We start from the raw sequence: 16,677 nt of genomic DNA, 5'->3' as shown, positions 1-16,677 counted from the left end.
AAATGAATGCCCACAGATTAGTTATATATTATTTTAATAAATATTAATAGCATTTAAAATTGAAAGTTAATATTATGTAGCTTAGAGGATGACTTCCCATGCCATCTTATTTAATCACCACCACAATAATAATTCTTTAAAATAGATGTTATTGTCCTTTTCTTTTAAGAAACACAATAGGGCCGTAACAAGTTTGGCTCAGTGGATAGAGTGTCAGCCTGCAGACTGAAGGGTCCCAGGTTCGATTTCAGTCAAGAGAATGTACCTTAGTTGCGGGCACATCTCCAGTGGGATGATCAATGTATCTCTCTCATCGATGTTTACAACTCTCTATCCCTCTCCATTCCTCTCTGTAAAAATCAATAAAATATATTTTAAAAAAGAAGAAGAAAAGAAAACACAATAGGAAGTTAGATAGGTTGATCAGCTTGCACATGAGATCCTCAGAGGCTAGGGCTCCCACACCATGTGCACCAAGGATTGTGAGTCATAACTAACACCTAAGAAGATTCTAGAACAAATTGATGGTTCACTGGGAGTACTACACAGTTGAGTGTGTGTGCCAACAGTATAGCTGGTTTTTTATTTGTTGAGTATGAGACGATCTGAAAGTGATGTGGTCTAATGGAAATGTGAGTATGGAGTCCCTTTCCTTTTTAAACCTACATTCCCCAGATGTCCAGGGCACTCTGTGTGAAGGTCTTGCCTTTGTTTGTGAAAACTGTTTTGATGGCAAGGTTTTCTGTAATTTCCTTCCCATCATTTGTATTGTGAAGGTATGTGTTGCCAAATATTGGGGTTCTCTCCAATGTGATGGGAACGAAACCTCATCATTTCAAAAAGGTTTTATGTCTAACAGTGAATGTGTCCAGATAACACCAGATTAGTCCTGAAGCCTTTCAGCCTGATTCCTATGAGTAACAATTTCATTCTGCTGCTGGAAATTAAGAGGTCAAAATCTCAACAGAAAAACCACACACACACAAACACACACACACAAAAAAAAAAAACCCAAACAAACAAACAAAAAACAAACAAACAAAAAAACCTCAATAGAGCAGTTTGATATAGATGGTTATTTGAATGCATACTGATTAAAAGAAGGCATGGTAGTTAATAATCCTATATAATAAAGAGGTAATATGCAAATTGATCATCACTCCAACACACAAGATGGCCGCCCTCATGTGGACACAAGATGGCTGCCACAAGATGGCCAGCAGGGGAGGGAAGTTGTGGGCGACCAGGCCTGCAGGGGAGGAAAGTTAGGGGTGACCAGGCTGGCAGGAGAGGGCAGTTAGGGGTGAACAGGTTGGCAGGGGTGGACAGTTAGGGACAATCAGTCCATCAGTGGAGGGCAGTTAGGGACAACCAGGCTGGCAAGGGAAGGCAGTTAGGGGTGACCAGGTCAGCAGGGGAGGGAAGTTGGGAGCGACTAGGCTGGCAGGGGAGGGCAGTTAGGAGCAATTAGGCTGGAAGTGGAGCATTTAGGCATCGATCATGCTGGCAGGGACATGGTTAGAGGGTGATCAGGCTGACAGGCAGAGTGATTAGGGGCAATCAGGCAGATAGGCAGGCAAGCGGTTGGGAGCCAGCAGTCCTGGATTGTGAGAGGGATGTCGAAGATTGGAGAAGGTACAGGCTGGTCTGAGGGACACCCTCTACCCCAATGCATGAATTTCATGCACCTGGCCTCTAGTTAAAAATAATATTTCTGGATTTTTTAAAAATCAAATCTGCCTTTTAAAAGCCAACATCAATAGTGAGCTTCCTATAAAGATGATATGTTATTCCTTAATAGTATTTAAATAGATGTTACTTCTTTGACTATCATTCTTTATTGAGACTGTCAATGCATGACTAATAAGGTCTTTCTAAGACTTACATTTTATTTGGCTTGCAAGTCAATTTTAGAGCATGAAATCCTCAGTTTTGCCTTAGTATTATAATTATGGCCATGGCCATGCTTGTTATTAATGGTCAGGCAATCTGCAATATCTGGGCATTTATTCTCCCTCCAAGTTAGTGTGTGTGTGTGTGTCTGTGTGTGTATGTGTGTGTGTGTGAAAGCCCATGAATATTGTAGATCTACCTGATGCAGTAAGTTTGTTCTTAAGTTTACTGATTGTTTTTCCAGCAGAAAACCACAAAACCACAGTCTAAATCTTGCAGTACTGATGATGAGGAGGATGCACAGCAGAATCCTGGCAAGGAGATAGGCCAGCTGTACAGGTAAGAAGGTGTCTCCATGTTTCTTGCTCAGTCTCTCTGGGCCTCTCTATCCCCATCACCTTGGCTGTTTTAGTTGTTTGTGTCTTGAGAACTGGATCACAAGGTAAAGTGCTCAGTGCAGAGAGGCCTGTAAAGATAACTGGATATGAGACTGATTCTGAATGAGCTGTGAATTCACCATATAAGTAAGGTTTTGTAATAGAAAGAATATTGAACTAGGAAACACGCTGGGTTCTAATCCTGACTCCATGAGGAGCAGGTAAGCAAGGTAGAGTCAACAAAGGCCCACACTTCTTCCAGGTCTAAAGTATCATGAGTCCCTTGTGTATTTTACAGGTTGGGTCGCAGGAGGAAAACCATGAAGCTCTGCAGAGAGCTCTCTGATCTGGTGGTGTACACAAACTCTGTGGCAGCCCAAGACATTGTGGACGATGGTAAGGACTGAGTGTTTTTTCTTCTGGATAAATATCCTTGACCTTTCTTTGTCAACAGTTAATTAATCTTTTGTTAATCAGATCATCAGCACACATTTTTGGAACTGGGTAAAATCCAACTTGAGTTGTCAGGAAACTGATTACCAGTACCAAGCTTTTAGCTCACAGGGAGGCCTCTGTTGACTACTGGGGTTGCATGATTGTCTAGAGGCCAGAGAAACTTCCTTCAGGGCAGAAGAGGACTTTGTTATAAAAAAGACGTATGTGTCAGAGTAGGGCTTCCCCCACACTTGAACTATAGAGACCTGCCCTGGTTTGATGGCCATTCCCAATGTGAACAGCCAGGAGAAAAGAAGAAATTTAATTGGCTTAAAGAACACGTTGAAAAGCCTCCTATTTTCTCACTGGAAATTTTGACTTTGATGAAAACAATTTAATCCAAAGATTGAGGTTTCAACAACAAAACAAAACAAAACAAAAACAAAAACAAAAGAAAGAAAGAAAGAAAAATTTCAGAAGTGCTGACTCTTCACTGAATTTTCACCTATTAATTGCCACAAATTGGGTTGAGAAATTCTAGTCACTACTGTTCTTATCCTGGGCTTTCCTGTTAGTTGCTCTTTCCCCCTTTATTCTCAGCCCTTCTCATTTCTATTTTGTCCAGTTAATGAATGTTTATAGACATAAACTATGGTCATGTGGCTTTTCAATCTACTTTGAATTGAGTGGAAGTTAAATGTAAATCAAAATCTCCCATTTTCTCAGTAAGTCTTAGAGAAGGGAAATGACATTGTGGTGACTTATGTCCTCACAAACCTCTAGGATTTTTCCTCAGATCTCTTTTCCCCACTTCTAACTCACAAGTGTATCTTTTTCTATCTGTAGATTTTCTTTCCTTTTATATTGATTTCTTCTTCAAGTAGTGACATAACATTTTTAAATTAATTTCATGTGAGAACATAATAACCTGTAGAATTCTCAGCATGTGAACAACAACACTGAGCCAAACCAGTTTCGGCAACAAACACATTCTTGTAATAACTGCCCACAGCTAGAAAATAAATCTGGAGTGGTTCAATGGAATTGAAGGTGTTTTGGTTTGGAGGAATATAATTTCTAACAAATGCCTTAGGAAATCATAATTCTATTAGCTTAAAAGAAAATAGTATTGAGTACTGTTTAGCTCTTGAACTTCAGCTATTTTTCTCTTTTGTGGGTTTTCTTTTCAGCCTTAAAATGAGCAATAGACAATGAGCGAATGGCTTATTCTGATGCAAAGCAACTCAACTGCGTTAATGTATTAATTGACATATGCCTATCAGGGTCATCTTGATGACAATGTGGTATGCATATTTATGTGGAGAAACAGCAAACGGTGACACTGATTACAGTACTATATTATCTGCATTAAATTGTCAAAAAGACTATATTTTTCTCCCATCATGTTCAAAGTATTCATCAAAATCCTCAAATAACATCATTTTTGGAATACTTGTGCTGTGAACTATGTTAATAAGTTAATGTCAAGAAACTATATATGATAGGGAAAGAGTTCATCTGAAGCACATCATCAGATGAAAAATGAATTCTCTAATTGCTTTGCTTCCCACCTGTATTTATGACTATTTTGAGCTCCAGCTCTGGCCAGTATTTCCTATCTAAGGCTGCACAACCCCCAAGGACAATGGGGCCCTGGGAGACTGTGCTCTAATAAACATGCACAATCAGGATATAATTCGGGTCAGTGGCCCGGCTGGACGATAGCTCTACTCCTTGGTTTCATGGGCCATGTCACTCAGTGTGGGTTCAGACACACTCGGCTGTCACAGAACACATTGGAATAAAAATGAGGCTCTGGGCAAGTTTGGCTCTTTATCTAGACTGACCTTTCCCAGCAGGTCCAGGAGACAAATGGTGGTCATTTTGGGGGTGAGGTGTGGATGTTTGGGGAAGAGGTGGTAGTAGTGGGGATATTGTAGACAAGGAGCAAAAGATGGAATTGGGGAAAGGGTAAGATATTAAATATTTGGAGGTTTACCCCATCATTACCCCAAACCTGCAGTATCCTTGGCCCTGGACTGACCCGTCCTGATGTCCAAACAAGCATTTTAATATAAGCTTCCTGCTTGTTTACCTCCTGTTATTTTTCCATTGCTTATAAACTTGGGGCGGTGGATGTTTATTCTTATTTATGAAACATTATTTCTTTATAATGCTTTTTGAACTCTTTCTCCATTGTAATTTTTATCTCCCAAATAGGTTTTGATTAGTTCTATCATTCTATTCAAATTAACCTAAAAACTCAAATTTAGCTTTTTTGGAATTGTAATTTTTTCCCCTTTATTTCTGAATGCTATTAGTTAATACATGATTCCCATGTATGCCTTTTTAGATGAATGCCTTCAATGAATGTCTCCCTGTTGTCAAGACTAAGTTACACAGATAGTTTTATTTATCCATGCTGTCTATATCTTTGGCAAAGACATTCTTTTTGAATTATGCACCGAAATTTTTTCTCCTGCCCACTAGCTAGATAGAGGAGAACTAGTGAGATGGTCTAAGACTAAGTCTTGGGAGAACATGGGACCTCAAAACCGGCAGTTATCTCAGCACAGTTCATTTTTGGTCTCAAAATGTCAAAACAGTCCCAGGATGGGATTATATGGTTCTTTCTTGCTCAAGAGCTGCCTCCACATTTTTACTGTGGGTATAATCTGATATGTTATTAGGTCTTTGGTAAGTGGTTGGGTTTTGTTTGTTTGTTTGTTTGTTTTGTTTGTTTTGTTGTTGTTTTGCTGTAGTTCTCACTTTTGTCTTTTCTTTATTAAAAACTTCAGGAACCACAGGAAACGTTTTGTCATTCAGTGAAACAAGAGCACACCAGGTGGTTCAGCAGAAATCAGAGCAGTTCATGATTTATAACCAAAAGCAACTCACAAGGATTTACCCCTCTGCCTACCGTATTGACTCCAGCAACTTCAACCCACTACCCTACTGGAACGCAGGCTGCCAGCTAGGTATGTACCCCTCGGGAAGGTGTGGTCTTCTGCATGTCTTGAATCTATGCTGACAGTTTGCCTCATTCTCTCAAACTTTGAACTTGCGCAGTGGCACTGAACTACCAGTCTGAAGGGCGAATCATGCAGTTAAACCGAGCCAAATTCAAGACAAATGGAAACTGTGGCTATGTCCTCAAACCCCAGCAAATGTGCAAAGGTATGTGTTAATTTCCTAGTCGTTATCTGAAGGCAGGTGACCTCTATTGAAGGAGCTCTCTAGAAAGTGTGATGTCCAGTATTTAGCAACATGATTTAAAAAAAGAGGTAGGTTCAGGTTGGAGTGTAAATTAAAACTCTTGTCACGCTATGATGTCTAGAATGTTCCCTCCTGAGGTTTTGCATGTGAAAGAGGACAGGGGTAGCAATGGATTGTCATCTGAAATCCAGTGCCCAGCATGACATTCATTCATTGGGAATTCCTTCTAAATTGGACTGTCTACCATTACTAAGGTCTGAGCCATCTCAGAAGCTTTCTTAGGGTGTATGAGTTGGAAATCTGGTGGCAAAATTAAAATACCACCCGAAACAATTTTATCAAGCCCTTTATTTTTGTAGTTTTTAAAATATATTTGTATTGATTTCAGAGAGGAAGGGAGAGAGAGTGAGCAAGAGAGAGAAACATCAATAATGAGAAAGAATCATTGATTGGCTGTCTTCTGTACGCCCCACAGTGGGGCTCAAGCCCACAACCCGGGAATATGCCCTGACCAGGAATCGAACTCTGACCCTCCCGCTTTATAGGTTGTTGCTCAACCACTGAGCCACACCTGCTGGGCTTATCTAGCTCTTTAGTCAATATGGTCCAATTACAAAACAGTGCTAAGAGGAAAGATAATGTAGTGTTAGATTAAAAAAAACAAACATGCTTATTAAAATTCTCCAAATTGGATTTCCAGTACAAAATAGTGCTAATAAGAAATAAAGATAATGTCATTTTAGATGGGGGGGAAAAAGATGCTTTTTGGTTCTGCTTATTAAAATTCTCCAAATTGGATTTTTGATAATTCAGGTTAAAATGTGTTGACAGGTGTATCTTCAGGATTCTTTACCTTGTATGTACTTTTTTTTTCTCTGCTATTTACTTAATTTCAGATCGTCTTTCTGTTTGTTATATTCACTCTATAGCCAGTATAGTTTAGGTTAGGAAATTATTTAAATCTGACATAACTGTTCCCCTTCCCTATACTATTGCCCCCATGCCACAGTTGATAATTGCGTTGCAGACACATGCTTTAAATTGGCCCATTCCTTTGCATTTGGGAGCATGGATTCTACCAAAAGCCACAGCTATGGAAATGCCAGCTGCTATTGCTTTCATGCAGAGGCCACACTGATAGTTATCTGATAATTTCTTGGCTCTAAGACACAATCTAGTAACTCAGCACTTGTCATTTCTTTTTTTCTACAAGCTTTAGCTGTGCGTGTATGTGTGTGTGTTTCCATGCTACTAATGTTATATTTTAACATTTGCTTACTTGGCTTAGGTACTTTCAACCCTTTCTCTGGTGACCCACTTCCTGCCAACCCCAAAAAGCAGCTCATCCTGAAAGTGATCAGTGGACAACAGCTTCCCAAACCTCCAGACTCCATGTTTGGAGACCGAGGAGAGGTAAGCCACGTGTGACCCAGTGGTTAATTTTGTGACTATCTTATTGGGTTCACACTTCATCCAAAATATCAGGTACTGTGTGTGTGTGTGTGTGTGTGTGTGTGTGTGTGTGTGTGTGTGTGTTTATAAATGAGCCAATGAACTCAGCTCACTGGATATTAACCAGCTCTTATGGGCAAAGCACACCCAGTCCTTGGAGGCATGAGTTCATATGATTAAATTCATTATTCAAGACCGACATAGGAAATGCTAACATTGGGGTACAAAAAACAACTTTATTATTAATAGAAGCATTGCATAAGAGTAATTTTCCACCCACCTTCCTCATCCCCTCCTCTCTGCTGCACATCAACCACCTGCTCTTGGCCACATGCTGAACCTTGCCATTACTTGCTTCTCCTCTGTAGCATGGTTTTAAAATGTCTCCTCTAGCCCTAACCAGTTTGGATCAGTGGATAGATCATAGGCCTGTGGAGTGAAGGGTCCCAGGTTTGATTCCAGTCAAGGGCATGTACCTTGGTTGTGGGAACATCCCCAGTGGGGGGTGTACAGGAGGCAGCTGATTGATGTTTCTCTCTCATTGATGTTTCTAACTCTTTATACCTCTCCCTTCTTTTCTGTAAAAAAAAAAAATCAATAAAATATATTTTAAAAAATTTCTTCTCTATGACCACAGCACCCTGTCTTTACAGAGCTTTTATTGAATTGTTCCCATTACACCTAGTCTTGACCTTCTTGGCCACAATTTTCTCCCGACCTGTCAGCCCCTCCTATTTATGTTCATGCCCATCCTCTCAGGAGTGGCCCATCAGGCTCTTTGCCACTCCTACCTGTTAAACCATCATTTCTGGATTGTGAATGCTATGGGAAACCATGCAGCTCTACAGTTTAGTATTACCATAAACTCTTTGTCTTTATTAAATAGGCATCTCTTTACCTTTGAAATTAATACAGAGTCTGTGGAGTTAGAGTAATCTTTTAAATGTATAGGGACCATCTTTCTTTGTAATTAAAACAATATCCAACCTCCTTATCTTGGCTTATAAGGTTTTTTATTAGGATATTATAACTTTTTTGAGCCATGGAACCCTTTGGTATCTGATGAGGTCTTTCTCAGAATAATGTTTTTAAATGTATAAAATAGGGCCACACAGAAACCAGTTACATTAAAATTCAATTATCAAAATATTATAAACAAATTGTGACATACAAATATACATGTTTATTAATGCAGTAAGTAAATAGCAAGATTAGAGGTGGTCTAAAGACTATTAGAATTTTAAGTTGTGATGAGTATAGCTGATTCATGAAGATTTCTTCAACAACCAAAGCATGACATGAGAACATCTGTGATTTCTATGAGAGACAAAACTGCAGTACTAATACTACTATGTTGTCCTTTAGCCAAAGGGTAATGAAAATAAAGATAGAGGTTTTTCTTCCCACTCTGGCTTACATTATCCTCTCATATTATTCATATTTCTGAGAATGAAATGACAATTTTTCTTGCTCCCAATCAGAAATTGTCATCTTTAATTTTCACTTTTTTTTTTTTTTCCTTTTCGTCGTTGTTGCTTTCCACATCTAGTAAATTACCATCTGCCAGGTGCCCTACCTCCCAATATCTCCCTGGACTTGCTGCTACTGTCTGATTCTATTCTTCTCGTGTCTCACCTGGGTCACGGTGAGGTGAAGCAGACACAGTTATCTCTGGCTCACAGATGAGGGATCTACATTCTCTTTACTCGCTAAGCTCCTAAAAATGTTATTTTCTTGGACTTCAAACATTCTCTCTGCTCTCTCAGTTCCCTTTGGGTTTGAGTCCTTCATTGCTCATTATCTGGAACCTGCACTAGGCAATGAGCTTCCAGATGGTCAGCAAAGCAGGATGCCTTCTCCTAGAGGAGGGGTGATGTGGAGGGAGTGGGAGGAAGACTAAACACTCATGTTTTTTCTTTTTATTATTTTTAAATCTTTTAAAATCTTTTTAATTTTATATTATAGTATTTAATTTTATATTCTAGTACCACTGATTTAACTACATTAAAATTCACAGATCAATGAGGATAACCTCTATTAATTATTATATAACCCAATTCAAAGACAGAATTCTCAGAAAGCTTCTGTCCATCCTTGTCAGTGCTGCTACCTCATCAAACACCAACTCCTATCATAATAATTTTGTCTGTGCTCAAACTTTTTATAAATTACTTTTTACAGTATTTACTCTTTGTGTCTGGCTTGCTCAACATTATGTCTATACTAGAGGCCTGGTGCATAAAAATTCATGCACTGGAGTGGGGATCCCTCATCCGGGCCTGTCTCCTTTCACAGTCTGGGAGCACTCAGGGGTGGGAGGTGACCTGGCGATCAGGGGAAGGCGATGCCCCATCACACCTCTGCTGCTGCCACTGCTGGCAGAGCAAGCCTTGGCTGGCCCTGGTTACCTGAGCTTCAGGTGGCCCTGGGAGGCTGGGAAGCCACCATCAGAAGCTTGCCAGTGCCTTGGGTCAGCCCTAGGTGGCTGGGGGGCTGAGGGAACTGGGCGCTGCCATCTTGTGGCTGTGGGTGCCACCATCTTTGAGGGCAGGGAAGACAATTAGCATATTCTGTCTTTATTATTGTAGATAGGATGGTGGAAATTTTTCTTTTTCATTGTTGTATAGTATTCATTAAATGGATATTTCATAATTTATCCATCCCACTCATAACATACATTTAGGTTGTTTCCAGTGTCACTATTATGAATACAGCTACTCTGAGCATTTGTACAGAGACAAAAGCTCACATATATGTTGGGTGTATAGCCTGAACTGAAGTTGTAGACCATTGAGTAAAGTTTGTATAGCATTAATAGATATTGGCAAACAAAAATTTAATCCAATTTTTAAAATTTCTGTCCCATGTAGCTGTATCTATTGCATCTAGTACAGTTTCTTTTTCTTGTTAAGCACCTAATAAAATGGGTTACTGCTGAAATGTAGACATTTGGGCCAATATTCTCATATTAATTAACACTTGCATAGAAATGTATGGATCATTATAATACACTCTCTTTATAGATCATCGATCCTTTTGTTGAAGTTGAAATTATTGGATTGCCAGTAGATTGTTGTAAAGATCAAACCCGTGTGGTGGATGACAATGGTAAGATGATAATCTGTATTCACTTTAATCAGGGTGGTCTAGAAATAGAATTTACACTGAAACAGAAAAAATGTGTCTATGTAGAACAGAAATTCCTAAAGTCCATAACTGCCACCTGAGTTTGTTAAGAGCTATTCAACACATAAAACTAAGTAAACGTGGAATTAATGAATGAATGAGATGTTTTGATGGATATTGCAATGTAGGCTCTCGAGATTTTTGCTTTCAAACCAAATTTTTTTTTTCCTCATGAAAAGAATAAATTCTATTTTTAAAGGGCTGAGTTAAAACTCCACTTAGGAAAATGCCTCCGTCCTGCTTTTATATTGTGTTTTTATTATGGACATCTATGTCCTGATGATTTCTCCTGTTTTCTGGAGCATGTGAGACTCTAAGGCGCAGGCAGCATGCTCTGGCAAGCCTTCTTCTTGAATATGCACATGTGGCGAATGGGCAGCATCCTTGTATTTTTGGCTCTAATGTAAAGACCACTTTCTCTACCCAACCTTCGTGTCTTTTCCTTCGCAATCATCTAAAATAGTGCTTGTTCATATGTTTGATAAACATTATTGCATGCTTGTTCTTCTCAATTCTCAGAACATTGGAGAGATGAGAAATTCAAAGAGAGTCCTGAAGGGGAGTTTTTCTAAGCACTACTTTAAGGATAGGAATCTGGGGGTAGAAGAGTAGCACGGACTTATTAAGTACCATGCTTAAGAACTTCCTATATTGCATTTTCCTATCAGTGTTCAAAGTTTTTTTTCACCCAGAAGTAATTGAGAGGTCATCACTAAGTCAAGACAAAGAAAATTTCTTCTTTTGTTCAGGAGGGACTGTGTTTCAATGCTTTTCAGTCCATAATTACGCCATTAGCGAAGGTGTTTAACAGGGTTAAATGCTGATGCCCCAAGTGCATACATTATAATAAAATCTATATTCCTTTTCAGAAAGGAAAAACTTATAGAGTACTTAAATTTTTATCAATTTAAATAATTATTTTATCTGAGAGAATCTTACCAAAAAATAAATCGAGTTTTTTTTCATATAGAATTTGAATTGGATTATAGACCTTTCTATTTATTTTTAGTAGCTATAAAAATACTTCATCTTTATGTAGTAAGGTCTTGCTTCACAAGAAGCCAGGAGTAATCATTAATAAATAGTCTAATTAGGCAATGTTACTAATTGTGTGCCCCTAGGCACATTATTTTCTCTGAACATCAAGTTTTCAACTATAAAATTATTTTCCTACTTAAAAAAAAAGGAGTATGTGTTACCTGTGTAATTTTTGAATGTTGGTAATACACATTTCTTTTTTCTTCAATAGAAGAAAACAAAAAACAAACCCTGATCTACCACCCTTAGAAGATTGCCTTAAGAATTAAATAGCATGATATCTAAGCAAGACACCTTCCTTATGAAACACTTGCTAGTGATTATTGCAGTAGCAGAATTTTTGATGAGCGAGAGGCATAATTCTCTTGTGGGGATGGGGGTGGGAATCATCCTTTATAATTTTATGCTAAAACATTGTTAGATCCCTACTATAGCTATTTTGACATCATTGAAGCATCCTGAATATTGTGTGATAGAACTTTCTCTGCAGTGCAATTTGGCATCAAAGATTATTAGAATAAATGTAATCATTTACAGGCAATTTTCTTACCAATTATTTTCCAGCAATGGGGTAAATTCCGAGGCTTTATTTCAGTAAGGCATCATGGGGCGGCTTGGTCTTCTGTATGAGTTTAATAACCATTGCAAGCAATTTTCACTGCCTGCTTTGCAGATGTTGTGGCCAATTCATTTTTAGCCAACCCCTTTGCTTTTCTGATTTTTCTTTTTCTGTTTCTCGGAGGATTTAACCCTGTGTGGGAAGAAACTCTGACATTTACAGTACACATGCCAGAAATAGCTTTGGTTCGGTTCCTTGTGTGGGATCACGATCCTATTGGACGAGACTTCGTTGGACAACGAACCGTGACCTTCAGCAGCTTAGTGCCTGGTAGGTACGGCCTGGCTTTCCTCTGGCCATTCCATTTTCTTCGGAAGATTTAATATAGGGTGTTGATATACACAATGTGTGACATGTTAAACGCGTTGTGCGGCAATATGTGTGTTGATGTGCTTTGTGAAGTGTAAAGTCAAAATCCTAATTTGATTGTACCGGGGGGGAGCTAAATGCAAGTTCAATGAAAGAAAACTGCTTTCTCTTCTCTTATCAGGCTACCGGCATGTCTATTTGGAAGGGCTGACAGAGGCATCCATATTTGTTCACATAACCATCAATGAAATCTATGGAAAGGTGAGCAAGATTACAGGGGTTAAAGCTACATGCAACAATCAGATGGTCCTTAACCAAGTTACTTACTGACTATCTGCATCAAAGGACTGTACCTCCTGAGCAGAAAATTGTAGGGAAACTCAGGGAGCCCTGTGCTGTCCTGTGCTTAGGTCCCCATCCACCTGTGCTCCTTTTGCTCCTAGGGGTGTGTACCCACTCCTTCCTCCCAGCAGGTCCCTCTGGGCTTGACAGAAAACTATTCTCTCAGGTGATCATTGGTTAACACAGTGGAGATGGAGTTAAATGTTGATTTTTAAAAAATATATATATTTTATTGATTTTGTAGAGAGAGGAAGGAAGAGAGATACAGAGTTAGAAACATAAATGAGAGAGAGTCATCGATTAGCTGCCTCTTGCACACCCCCTACTGGGGATATGCCCGCAACCAAGGTACATGCCCTTGACCGGAATCGAACCTGGGACCCTTCAGTCCCCAAGTTGACACTCTACCCATTAAGCCAAACCGGTTTCAGCTAAATGTTGATTTTTTTAAATTTTAATTCTTAAAAAATCCCAGCTGGCTGCAATGGTAAATGTGTGTGCCTCAGATGTGTGATGAATTACTTGTCCTAACCAAGCTGTGATTCCAACCAGTTTTAGGCAGGCTGCCTTCATTGGATGCCATTTATATTTAATAGAAAACCTAAAACTCAAGAATGAAATTTAAAGCCACCCACAGGGCTTAAGAAAAAGACCACAAAAATGTATTCTAGTTCTCTCCTGACACCGCTCACTTCACGGTACGACTCCCTCGAGGTTTATAAATCAATAGGCTGTCCTCTGGTCGTGCCAAGTAATTGGAGACTTGGCCACTGGAATGTGTTTGCAGAACCAGCTGGGATTTGGAGGGATTCTGAGAGCACTGAGTAAGGCCCAGGAATACAGTGTTCTTTCCCAGAAAGAATGTGTAGCATGGGGCTTCGCTGCAGAGGCATATACGTACATCCTCCGTGCCTCAGCTTTCTCACCTGTAAGTGTGGAGTAAAAATAGTGCCTACCTCATAAATAAATAACTGTTATCCTTAGAAATCTGCCTGGCACATAACAAATGCTCAAAAATGTTGACTGATATTAATCTTACCACGACAAAAGGCAATTTCTAGGGAGTGGATGGGCTCAGCCCCAATTAGGGGTGTATGTTTCTCACATCAGTCTTAGGTGATGCGATGTCTGAAAATCTAATCTCTAAGAGTGATGCAGTTTTATTCCTTGACTCTCTACGCCTCGTCCTAGGTTTCTGTTTGTGCAGCTTGTTGATATTTTTTTCCTCTGGCCTAAATACACACAGACATAAATGATCGAAAAATGACTCTTGGATTTCTAGGAATCCCAGGGTAATTAAGTAGTTTTTTTCCTAGCATTTATCACACTTGATGGGAAATAATAAAATTCAGAAGCTGTTTAAAAACTTAATCCAGAAATAAATAAAAACATGAAAAGGAACATGTTCCGCAGGACTCCTCTCTCCTAAACAGTGTCCACTTAGACGCCATATAATTTATTACTTTGAAGGTCTATTTGCGTTGGGATGCACAAACCTCCATGCGGTGGTGGTGAGTGGAGTCATGAATGAACCTGTGGCTGATATCACTGAAACCCCAAGGCAGTGTTTAGAGAAGCCTCTATGCATTTTTTTTTCCTTTCGTTTTCACTTGTGCCACGGTGAACTGAGCCCAAACTGTGTTTTGTCTGTTTGTCTCTCCCCTTGCAGTGGAGCCCTTTGATACTCAACCCCAGTTACACTATCTTGCACTTTCTAGGAGCTACCAAGGTAGTTTGCTCCGCATGGTGATGTTTTGTTCTTGCTGACATACGTCTCTCTTTAAACCGTTATGGCCTCATGCTCTCTCATGTCACTCCATTTCCCTGCTTCCCAGTTTGAAACACACATCTGTTTGCTTTAAGGCAGCCGAAGTTTTTAACAGTCCGTTAACTGTGAAAGCTTTTCCTGCCCCCTCCTTGTCACCTCCTCCCGGTAGGGAACTTCTGGAAGGCTGGCTGCCTTCCTCACGAAGTAAGGTGGATAAGACGTGCATGACGCTGTGCAAACATGCTGTGAGCTGCCGTTGCCTTGGTCCGAATATCTTGCAATGGCTGAAAATGTCCATTTTATATTCCATTTTTTTTTTTTCTTCATGGAGCTGTCATCTTAAAAAGGGCACGCTGTGGACACCCCTGCCTGCGCTGACTTTGCGGTGGGTCCTTTTTGTATTTGCAGAACAGACAGCTCCAGGGCCTGAAGGGCCTGTTCAATAAGAACCCCAGGCACTGCTCTTCGGAGGGCAATGCCCACTACGTGCGGAAGCGGTCCATCGGGGAGCGGATCCTGCGCCGCACGGCCAGCGCGCCGGCCAAGGGCAGGAAGAAGAGCAAAGTGGGCTTCCAGGAGGTGGTGGAGGTGAGGGAGCCCGCGCCCGAGGCCGCCCGGGCTCCGGATGGCGTGGTGAGGAGGACCGCCAGGAGCCTGCAGGCGCGCCCGGCCTCCATGCCCGTGGACAAGTGCTTCCTGGGCGCTCTGTCGCTGCCGGTATCCGAGACGGCAAAGGACCCCGACGGCAGAGAAAGCTCTCTGGGTAAGATGCTTTACGTTTCTCTGCAAAGAAAGCCCTGTGAGCGGCATTGTGGTCTCTAGTTATTACAATGTGTGATTGACATTTGTAGTCAAACACACTGAAAAATAAGTAGTTGTTAAAGTTATTAAAAAAAAAGAATATATATGACTATATATGAATATAGATATGAATATATATGAATATATGTGAATATAGATATGAATATATAATATATATGTATATGTATAGATAAATATAATATATATATTTGTATTGATTTCAGAGAGGAAAGGATAGGGAGAGGGAGAGAGAGAGACACCAATGACGAGACTCATTGATCCGCTGCCTCCTGCATGCCCCCTACTGGGGATTGAGCCTGCAACCACTGGCATGTGCCTGACCGGGAATCAAAGGATAACTTCCTTGTTCATAGGTCAACACTGAGCCACACCGGCCAGACTAACCACTGAGCAACATCGGCTGCACTAAAGTTATTATTTTTTTTAGACCAGATTTTAAACTTTGGGGAGAGGGCGGTAGAAGAGCTTAAGCCTAAACTCACACTGCCATCTGAAAGTGACAGGGAGGGAAGAGACACCAGCAGGGGCGATTGCAGGGATCTGCTGGGTCTGGAAGGGAGAGGGGACACCTGCAGAAAACGAGCAAAGACCTTGGTTTTCTCGGTGGGTACCTTATATACTGATTGTTCCCAGGTTGAATAGGAATGTGTTGATTTTTCTGAAGTTGAATATAGTTATATTTCTCTCCCCAACGTATAAAACATTTCTGTGATTGGGAATGTTCATGGAGAAAGAGGAAAAACCAAATGTTAAAGCAAGTTGCTATCCTCACTTAAACATCTCTGATTCCTCAAGAGGTGGCTCAGGCGCTGTTTTCCTGTGGCCTCATTTCCCCGATCCCTGGATGCTGCTGGGAAGGCAGCCTGGCTGCAGCTCCTTCCGGGTTATAGTTTCCTCCAGCCTGTTACCCAGCTGTTCCCCTGATTTGAGCAGAATACTTCCCTCATATCAAGAACTTGATAAGCAGTGAGGCTTGCCTTGCAATGTACCAAAGACTTCTTGGTTTGTGTCGGTGACTCCTTCTCCTGACTTATTCTAGAATAATTTAGCACCAAAACTGTGTTCATTTCATGTCTCTGAAACATGTTCTAATTAAATCAGGATAATTTCAGACAAGTCGAATGTGATACCTATTTCTTTTAGGAAATTCTCCTTTGAATCATACAATCTAATTTCAATAATCGACTTTCTCACAAGCACCATTTTACTTATATTAATTT

The 16,677-nt window shown here is 40.2% G+C and overlaps 1 protein-coding gene and 1 long non-coding RNA gene across 2 annotated transcripts in view; both read left to right on the top strand.

Moving 5' to 3' along the window:
* Positions 1-16,677, top strand: part of LOC311617530 — a 537,075-nt gene that overhangs the window by 346,457 nt on the left and 173,941 nt on the right. The window lies entirely within an intron of this gene.
* The window catches only part of PLCH1 (phospholipase C eta 1), a 132,762-nt gene that overhangs the window by 111,456 nt on the left and 4,629 nt on the right, over positions 1-16,677 (top strand). The window contains 10 exon segments of the mRNA XM_084872090.1: positions 2,138-2,232; positions 2,569-2,666; positions 5,504-5,683; positions 5,775-5,882; positions 7,210-7,334; positions 10,397-10,481; positions 12,340-12,486; positions 12,707-12,786; positions 14,537-14,596; positions 15,044-15,398. Of these exon segments, the coding sequence (XP_084728216.1) occupies positions 2,138-2,232; positions 2,569-2,666; positions 5,504-5,683; positions 5,775-5,882; positions 7,210-7,334; positions 10,397-10,481; positions 12,340-12,486; positions 12,707-12,786; positions 14,537-14,596; positions 15,044-15,398 (1,333 nt within the window).

The sequence above is a fragment of the Pipistrellus hanaki genome (assembly GCF_964339955.1).
Source record: "Pipistrellus hanaki genome assembly, chromosome: 2".
NCBI classification, from domain to species: domain Eukaryota; kingdom Metazoa; phylum Chordata; class Mammalia; order Chiroptera; family Vespertilionidae; genus Pipistrellus; species Pipistrellus hanaki.
The sequence above is the reverse complement of the archived record's forward strand: the minus strand, read 5'-3'. Positions and strand labels throughout refer to the sequence as shown.